Genomic DNA, 9,887 nt, shown 5'->3' on the forward strand with positions numbered 1-9,887 from the left:
ACAGGAGGAGGAAACATGGAACTTGCACATGGGAAGCAGGCATCCCATCCCACTCCTGCACTGAGGTGTGCTTGTCCTCTGCTCTCACAGGGAACTCAGGCTTCAGAACTATGTCCCAGAGGATGAAGACCTGAAGAGGTGTCGGGTCCCCCAGGCCAAACCAGTTGCAGGTACATGGACCTCTTCTCCCCCAGGCTCCTTCCAGTCACCCTCAGAGAAGAGGTACCAAGTCAGAGAGAGCCGTCTGGGGCATTCACACACCTTCTCAGGGAACATACATAAAAGGGTCAGGAGGGCAGGGAGGAGGCCCCTTCTACCTCCAACCTGGAGTGGGCCACAGGTCCTCAGGGCATGAGGAGTAGAAGTGACCTGAGATCCTTGGGCAGCAAGGCAAGATGGTGAGTCCTGTATTGCTGGGGAGAGGGGCAGAATGAAAGACCCCAGAGAGAAGCTAACCATAGAGCCTCAGGGGACAACCAGCAGCAACACAAAGGCCAGAGAGAGCCTTGTCCAGATTCCCCACTCCTTTGACTGAGGGTGACAGATGTAGGATGAAGAGGGAACCTCCTAGTCACAGGAGCAGATTTATCCTTGGTCCTGAAGGATCTGGCTTCCTTTGGTTTTGAGACAGGGTCTCATTATGGAGCTTACTTTCTGGACCAGGCTGGCCTTAAGCTCACAGACATCTACCTCTGCCTCCCAAGTGCCACCATGCTTATCCAAGAATCTTAGTTTTTAATTCTTGATACCAACTTTCCATTGTGCAAGTAATGAATGAGTAAATACCTCATCAAAAATTCAGAAGTTGCCCTATTGTTCATTGCTACTCCTCTCCCTGCCCCATGGAGTAGTGGAGGGTGGCATGGGCACCCCACAGGGTGGGAGGGTGATGAGAAACTGGCCCTAGGCCTCTACCAGGAGGCTACCAGAACTTAAGTTTGGCAGAAGAAAGGAATGTCAGAGAAACACATCCCTGGTGACAGGTCTGAAGGCTGTCCACGTTGTTCCGTTTCAGGCATGGATCCCCAGAAGGGGACACTCAGAGAGAGACCTAGGGACTTACTGGAGGCAGGAGGTGCCTGTCATGAGTCTGAGGTGGGATGAAAGGGAAGATAAGGCACCCAGACTCCAGCCATGCCAGACCTAGAGGCCATCCCTAGGACCTTCCCTTTTAGTGCCATAGCTCCCATGGACACAGGCTCCTCCCATTTTGTATCTGGAAGCCTGAGGCCCGGGCCTTGTCCACTCCAGCTATAGCCTGCTCTGTCCCTTTCTGGGCCCTGGGGTCTGCCTTCAACCTAGGAGACCAGATGTCTTCCAGGGTTGCTGCTGAGTGGTGTCCCTCCTCTTCCCTGGGGCCCTTTTGGCTGTTAAGTCTGGAGGAACAGCTCCCACCCACCAGGCCTGTGTTGTTCTTTCCCCCTCTAGTGGAGGAGAAGGTGAAGGAGCAGCTGGAGGCTGCCAAGCCAGAGCCTGTCATTGAGGAAGTGGTGAGTACCTGGGAGGCCCCTCCCTGCTTGTGCTGCTTCCTTCTCTAGCTGTCTCTGTTCCCACCACACTAACTTCCTTGCCTGCCTGCACTTTTCTGCCTCTATGCCCAGTCTCTGCACTCCCTCTCAGGCTGGGCCTTGGCCCTGATGCATTGTCTCCTCTCTCCCTAGGACCTGGCCAACCTGGCACCTCGGAAACCTGACTGGTGAGTGTTGTCCATGAAGGCTGGCACAAGCCCTTTGTGGAGGTGATGGTGTTTGGTGCATGTCAGAGGCCTCGGCTGGGAGGACAGCCAAGGGACAGATAGGGAATAGGGACGAGCACTGCAGGCATAGCTCTGCCCAAGAGAGTCAGGAATGAGGGCTAAGTAAGTAAGGCATGAGACATGGGCAAGGGTAAAGTGCTGAAGAGGGGCCCGAGGGATGAAAGAGCAGGCATCCTTTCGAGCCTCTTCTGTAGGGGGGAAAACTCACCTACTCTGGGGGCTCCGACTTAGCAGTGCACCCCTGTGGGCTCAGGATACCACAGTGAAGAGACGGATGGGCAAGCAGATAGGGCTTAGGCCTCTGTTGTAACTGTGAAGTAGGGAACCCAATCCCTTCAAGCCTGGAAGCCCCTCTGAGTGAGCTGAGAATATGGGTGAGGGAAGGTGCTGTAGGCACGTCTCTTGGTGCCTGTAGATCTGTGGGGTGGGTGACAGCACCTACCACAGTGCTTTAATTTGATGAAACAGCCATGAGATGTATGCTGAAGGAACTGCAGAACTAGAGAACTCAGGCTGATTTTAGGAATTCTGGAAGCCCCAGGAGTGGGGGTGGGAGGCTGTGGCCAGAGGGGGAATAGGGCTGACAGTTGGCCACCACAAGTTCCTCTCTGATGCTGACTTAGGGGACATAGAAGGGGGATCCCAAGGAGCCAGCCACCATTCTGTTTCAGTCTTCTACCTTGACTGAGTGTGTGGTAGGCGTCCTCTTCTCTCAGTTAGCTTGGTGGAGTTAGGAAGGCTGATGGATGATAGGGTCCAGAAGAGCAGAGAAGGTAGCATCATGCTCTCCCCAGAGCAGCATCTCAGGCAGGATAAATATCAAAGCCCTGCAGGAAGATCCCAGGGCCACACCATGCTAACCCTTAGCTTCTGTGTTTCCCCTCTCTCCTGATGTAGGGATCTCAAGAGAGATGTGGCCAAGAAGCTGGAGAAGCTGGAGAAGCTGGAGAAGCAGACCCAGAGAGCCATTGCAGAGCTGATCCGTAACTGCACTCTGGCCAGTGGGGGCCTGCCCTTGGAGCAGTGACTTCAGCACAGGCATTTTCCACTTGTTTACTCTCTCTCCATCCAGGTGAACGGCTGAAAAGCCAGGAGGATAGCCTGACCTCTGCAGTGGCTACCAACATTGATCAAGAGGCTTGTGACTCCGACTGACATGTTTTCCCTATTTCATCTCTTCATCACAGACATCTCCTCTAATGTAAATTGTGCTTTTCAACTTCTGTAAATAAAGCTTTATTTAGTAGAGGCATGTGGCTTCTATTTTTCTAAAGACTGGCAGAGGGCTTGCAGTTTTGACACCAGAGAAGACCTAATAAGGGCTGGAGAGATGACTCAGGGTTGCCTGACTGCTCTTCCAGAGGTCCTGAGTTCAGTTCCCAGCAGCAACCACATGGTGGCTCACAGCCATCTGTAATGGGATCCAATCCCTCTTCTGGTATTTCTTAAGACAGTGAGGCTATCACACTGCTCTCCCTGATCCTGCACTGCTACCAGCAATGCATCTCTTTCCTCTCCCAGTCAGAGCTATGGGTCAGTTCTACTAGAGATCAGGCTGTGGTATGCTAGGGTTTAGCTGTGATCTTGGAGCCTGGGCTAAGCTGTGAGCCTCTTGGTTGGTTCTCTAGATGACATCATCTCGCTTGGCATCATGAAGACTGATGTAGGTACAGCCATCTGGAGCTCCCCTCCAGGAAGATTACACCTACAGTTTGCAGGGCCAGCCCCAGCAGACTTCTTTCTTATCCTGGTTCTTCTTGAGGCAGCAGAGTGAGAGGAGCTGCGAAGAAGGTGAGACTTGGTCTTAGGAGATATTTAGGATTATTTTATAATAATGAAACATTTACCTAAGTCTAAGTCACTTTGCTACTGTAGCTGTCCTACCTTGAGGCCAGAAACTGCAGTCTCTTGGGTTCAACCTCAATGTAAAACAGCAGGCTATTAAGTAAAGGATTAATTGTTAGAGCCTTTCCCCCTTTGTCCAGATGCTTCTCCCTGGTCAGGCTAGGGGGAAGGGTGGAGAAGTAAACTCTTATTGAACCAAGGGAAGAGAGTCAAGCTAGCAGGAGGAAAAACTTTTACATAAGCAAATATGGAGTAAGCTCATATAAATTCATAGACAGATTCATGCATGCACACTTATACATTTTTATTCAAACCAGTGAGGTCCAGCTTGTATATGTTCTCACAGTTACAGTTGGACACACATACCCATACTAACATGCATTTGGAGCAAAAGACCAAGCACCAGTGCAGAAAGAACTCACTCATTCTGGATGAAAAATGAGCTCCAATCTTTCTTGCATAGAGAAAGAAAAAGCTTCTGCCCTTTTATTGCTAACTGAATTAAACCCAAATCTGTAAGAGAAGAAAGTTTTCTTCTCTTTAATAAGACTAAGCCTGCCTTGCTATTAAGAAAAGGCTTGTTCTGTCCCATGGGCAGTAGAAGCCTGCCTGCTCCTTCTCTTCTCTCTGCAGCTTCCTCTGTTTTCCTTCTTCCCTTAGCATGCTGCATATTGCTCTCTTAGTTTTTTAAGTTGCCTTATAGTTTATAAGTTATTCCAGTCTGCTTTTTTGTCCTACTCTCTCCTCCTGCTCTGATGTCACAGTGATGTTTTTACTCTTAATACCATTGCTCTCAATGGTATGTATTTACTTCTAAGTTCTTCTTGTGTTCAGTTTTGTCTACAAAAGTTCTCCTCACCTCAGTTCTGACTCTGAAACAAACCTATCTACAATGAATCAATTCCAAAACTGGTTATTGTATCATCAATTCTTATACACTGCAAATGAGAAAAGCAGGTTCATTTCCAGGCTTTTCTTTAGCTTAAAGAAAAAAAAAAAATCAAGGGCCTAGTGAGATGGCTCAGTGGTTAAGAGAACCAACTATTCCTCCAGAGGTCCTGAATTCCATTCCCAGCAACCACGTGGTGACTCACAACCATCTGTAATGGGATCTGATGCCATCTTTGGGCATGCAGGTATACATGCAGATACAGCAAATAAAATAAATAAGTTTTTCTTTTAAAAAAAATCACACACTCTCTCACACACTCTCACACTCTCTCACACAATTTCTCACACACACACACACTCACACATTCATACAAACACTCATAGACACTCACACACACACACACACACACTCTCACACACACACACACATACCTACACACACACACACACCACCAGCAGCAGCGTAAGTAACAAAAAGCGAAAAGCATAATTAAATTTAGTAAAATATTAGAGGCAGCAAACAATATAGCCATTTCTCATTTCTAAGCCCTAGCTCCATTTGCATGAAAATTATTAATTACCTCTTCTTCCCTCTAAACATAATCTCCCATTTGAGTCAATCTTGCCTCCTTTGAAAGGCAACCTGGTGAAGTCCTTGTTTCCATGGAGCACATGACTCAGTCTCACAAGCTTCTCATCTTCTGGGTCTAATGGTCAAACTACCTCTGCCAGAGTCACAATGGAATTATCCACTGCAGGTATCACAAGACTGATAACTATTGTCTCCAAAGGAAACAACCGAGCTGACAAAGTAGTTTGAGCTGTTTCACCCACCACAGGACACTCTTACACTCCTCCAAGGTCCTTACTTCCTTGACATCCCCCCTCATAAATAACACTAACCTGGCATTTCCCCTTTTGCTTCAGACCCAGACCTCGGCCTACCAACTCCTTAATGTCATGCAACCTGGGCACTTTAAAGATTGCTGGCTATGTGTACCCCCTGAACAAACTCACAATTGCCACTTACAGCTTCTCCAGTGACTCTGTCAAGTCATCTTACTTCACCTTTCACCAGCTGCCCTGACTCTGCTGTTGCCAAGGCCCCATACCTTTTCTCTATCACTCTTAACTATAGACTTAAGGTGTTTCTCATACTAATCTATATAATCAACTATCATATTCACAAGGTCAAATTTTCAAGTTTCCCTTAATTGTCTTTTAAATGTAAACTTAAATGTTTATCATCATGCTAAATTTATATAGATTCAATCTCCCAGATGGAAGGAGAAAGCCCTTCTTGCTTTTTCTGCTCCACAAAAGGTTTTTGTCTTCCCTAAATGCATCTCAAATAGTGTTCATGTGGTTAACAGATTTATCTCTTTTGTAAACTTATAAGCTCCAGGAAACCCACTCAGATCCATGTATCATAGACCAAACAGACTCCATCTAGATAAGTACACCTGCCAATCAATAGCCTGAGTTTCTACCTGTTACCTATTCCAGAGGATGGGTGGGATTCCTCTCCTGTTCCCTGGGATTGGGACTTCTCTCACCCCAACCACCAAGACCTAAGGGTTTCAAATGTACACCTAAGAAGATTTTTCTCCCCAAAGTACTAAACTTTATTCTCTACCTCTAATATATATACATATTTCAGCATCTTGCTATGTCCAGGCATCTACTCAAAATCTGCATCCAGGACAGCTCCAGAGAAGCAACCCACAGATGCGCCAACACCTGCTCTCACAGACACAGATGCTTCTACTGGACCTGCTTCTTCCTATCCACAGATGGTTCCACAGATCCTGGATAGCAAGGAAACAGCCAATTCTCCTAAGACTGGACCAACATCCCCACCTCCATTTTCTTAAGTGTTGGGAGTCGACTTTTAGCAGAAAGCGGCTATCAGCTTTGCAGCCATCTTGAGCCATATACCCTGACGTGAGGCTTGTTTTTCAACAGGCTACAATAGCTGAAGCATACTCTGATATCCCACATATTTTGTTTTGCTGTTTAGTGCCCCCAGCTGTAAGGAGCACGTGGTAGCCACGCCTGCAAGGCATGCAGTTCACGTGCTGTCCACGTGCTATCCATGCCATACATGCCTGTAAGGTGCACGTGCTATCCATGCTTGTAAGACTTACATCGTATCAACACCTGCAAGGCAGGTGGTATCCACTCACCTACAAGGCACTTGGCAAAAGTGTATAAATACCCCAGATTTCCCTTCAATAAACGAGACTGGAGACTTGGTCAGAACCCCTGTCTTGTCTCCATTCTTCTCGTCTCTTCCCCTTTACCTCTCTCTCTCTCTCTCTCTCTCTCTCTCTCTCTCTCTCTCTCTCTCTCTCTCTCTCTATCTCTCTCTAGACCCCGACCTGCGGAACAGAGCGGGCACCAACTCTTAGGTTTCCCAGGGACACAACACCTCAAAGTCAGCAGAAAATAGCTAAAGATCACGATGACCCTATCCCTGGTTCACCACCACCTCTTTCTAGTTTCTCCTTTTAATAATTAAACCAAAATGGAGGAATGTCAGCATGCCTTCTAGGCTCCAGCCTAGGCAACAGCCAGGTAGGCCTGGCTTGCCATAAAAAAGGCTGTTTGTCCCCTCCTTGCTCTCTCTGCCCCTTCTGTCTGGCTCTTTTCTCTCCTTAACCCCCTTTTCCCTTTTCATTCTCCCCCTCCTCTTTTTCTCTCCTCCCTTCTCAATGCCTTAAATAACCTCTATTCTATACTATACTCATCATATGTTTGCTACCTCAGGGGGAAGGGATGCCTCAAGGTCGGCCCACCAAGGCACCCTCCCACCTCACCAGACTTTGCTCTACAAAACATATCCTGATCTTTTTTAAAAAACACAACACAGTCTACTTTTTCCTCTGTCTGCTCTGGACTCTTCTAGATGCCTCTGCCAGCTCTCTTATATCTACAGTAAACAACCTTAATCATTATCATGGAGAGTCATGTCAGCAGTTTCTTTACTGAATCCCCTCAAATAGCTTTAAAAAAACCCTCAAAGCATTTCCAGCAAAATCAGGAACAAGACAAGTATATCCACACTCTCTACTCTCCCTCAAAATGGTATTGTTTTAGCTAGAATAATCAAACAAGGGAAACAAAGAAAAGGGATGTCAATAGGAAAGAGAAGCCAGAGTTTCCTCATTGGCAGACACTATGAGCCTGTACTTAGAGACCCCGAGACTCCACAGGAACACTCTTAGAACTGATAAACTTCCAGCAGATTGATAGGCTATGAACTTAACATGGAAAAAAATTAGTGCCCTTCCTATACAGCAATAGACAGTGAGAGAGGATCAGGGAAGCCATCCCATCCACAACAGCCTTGAAACTCTACTCTGAAACAGCCTGGTGGATGTGGTACACGCTTTTGATCCCAGCAGGCAGAGGTTGGAAGATCTCAGAGTTCGAGGCCAGCCTACTCTACAGAGCAAGTGTCCCCCAAGGCTCTCACACAGTGAAACCCTGTTCCAAACCAAAAATACAACAACAAACAAACCCTGGAGTAAGAGGCCAGAGTGATGGGTCAGCAGCTCAGAGCAAGTAATGCTCTTGCAGAGGACCCTAGGTGGGTTCCCAAAGCCTACACAACATCTCAGTCTCTGGCCTCGGCCAGTAGGCACCAACCACAAACTAACACAGGCACACACACATATAAAATAAAAAATATATCTGGCACCAACCATAAACTAACAAGGCACATACATATAAAAAAAAAAACATATCTTAAAAAGGAATGCCTGGGGAAACACAACCTAGTATGTGAACAATCTCTATGATAAAAACTTTGAAACAGGCCTGTTGGTGGTGTCGCATGCCTTTAATTCCAGCACTTGGGAGGCAGAGGCAGGTGGATTTTGAGTTCGAGGCCAGCCTGGTCTACAGAGTGAGTTCCATGACAGCCAGAAATACACAGAGAAACCCTGTCGCAAAAAAAACAAACAAACAAAAAATTGAAACACTGACAGGCACTGAGAGATAGCTTAGCCGAGGACCCGAGTCCAGCCCACAGCTCCAGTGCCCACAGCTTACAGCCATCTACAACTACAGTTTTAAGGGACTTGACACTCTCTTGTGACCTCCACAGGCAGCAGACACACTTGCATCACACATATATGCACAGAAAACACTCATAAAATAATTAAATCTAAAAAAGGGAGGACAAAGCAGGTGTGTCGTGTAAACCTTTGACACATGGGGGGCCAAGGTAGGTGGATCTACATGGGGACTTCTAGGACAGTCAGGTCTATACAGGGAGATCCTCTCTCATCATCACCAACAACAAAAAGATGAAATCACAATTCACATCCAGGTAACTTTTGCTACTCATTGGCCAGACTCACCTTGTGAATATCCCAGGTGTAAATCTGGGCCTCAGAATTTATGATACAGACAACTGATCTGTCTTGTCGGTTTCTTATTAAGCCAAGCTCGGAGAGATAACATACATATTCCCAAAATCCTGCAAGAAAACCCCAACAATATTTGGACACCAGACAGTTGAGGGGCAACTCAAACCAAAGAAGGTATCTTTCTTTTTCCTCTACCTTGTAGAAGGCTTGTATAAAAGTTGTGGGAAGGATGAAGCAGAGGCAGTCAAGCACACTGCAGGTTGGTCATTTGTTCAGATACAGTTATTCTTTAATGTGCTTCTATAGATACAAAATGGGTATTGGGGGCTGGGGCTGGAACTCAGTGGGCAGAGTGCTCAGTTCTGTTCCTAAAGAGGCCTATAAACCTTAACCCAGTTCTCATTTGGAGGCAGAAGGATCAAGATGATTGGTGTTTTCTACATGAAGAATTTGAGGTCAGCCTGTAATACATGAGATCCTGTCTTGGGAGAAAGAAAGAGAGAGAGAGAGAGAAAGAGAGAGAGAGAGAGAGAGAGAGAGAGAGAGAGAGAGAGAGAGAGAGAGAGAGAGAGAGAGAAGGAAAAAAGAAACAAAGAAACAAAAGAAATAAAACAGCCAGATATAAAGATGTCCCAGTCCCAGTGAAGGCAAACTGCAGATCTTGAGTTTGAGGCTAGTGTAGTCTACAGATCAAGTTCCAGGCTAGCCACAGAGATTTAGTTTCAAAACAAACAGAAAAGGTAAGATTTTTCCCATGAGGAGAACTGATTCCACAAAGTTCTCTACACACACACACACACACACACACACACACACACACAGTGCCATGTACACACATCACATATACACACTAAAAATAAGTGAAAGAAATTTAAAAGTATCTCTCCATCAGAAAGCTGTTCTAAGGAAGTTTTTAAAGAAAAAGATAACTACTAAAGCCTATCTAATGATTTCCCCACTAAATTCTCTCTGTACTCTAGGGAAGGTATGAAGCCTTCAGGGCAAGGGAGCGATATATA

The 9,887-nt window shown here is 46.4% G+C and overlaps 1 protein-coding gene across 2 annotated transcripts; it reads left to right on the top strand.

The window, feature by feature from the left end:
• The first annotated feature begins 1,037 nt into the window (after positions 1 to 1,037).
• Positions 1,038 to 6,736, top strand: LOC143435423 (coiled-coil domain-containing protein 12-like). 2 transcript variants are annotated; one of them, XR_013105725.1, is made up of 6 exons: positions 1,038 to 1,490; positions 1,662 to 1,696; positions 2,654 to 2,739; positions 2,829 to 2,957; positions 3,385 to 3,547; positions 6,153 to 6,736. XR_013105725.1 is itself a non-coding variant. In XM_076918016.1 (4 exons), the coding sequence occupies exons 1-4, from the start codon at positions 1,311 to 1,313 to the stop codon at positions 2,909 to 2,911; spliced, it is 384 nt and encodes a 127-aa protein (XP_076774131.1). In that variant the 5' UTR covers positions 1,038 to 1,310; the 3' UTR covers positions 2,912 to 3,004. The 2 variants fall into 2 exon arrangements, 1 of the variants encoding a protein (XP_076774131.1); XM_076918016.1 differs by lacking the exons at positions 3,385 to 3,547; positions 6,153 to 6,736 and having other exon boundaries at positions 2,829 to 3,004.
• Positions 6,737 to 9,887: the final 3,151 nt, after the last annotated feature.

The sequence above is a fragment of the Arvicanthis niloticus genome, chromosome 21 (assembly GCF_011762505.2).
Source record: "Arvicanthis niloticus isolate mArvNil1 chromosome 21, mArvNil1.pat.X, whole genome shotgun sequence".
NCBI classification, from domain to species: domain Eukaryota; kingdom Metazoa; phylum Chordata; class Mammalia; order Rodentia; family Muridae; genus Arvicanthis; species Arvicanthis niloticus.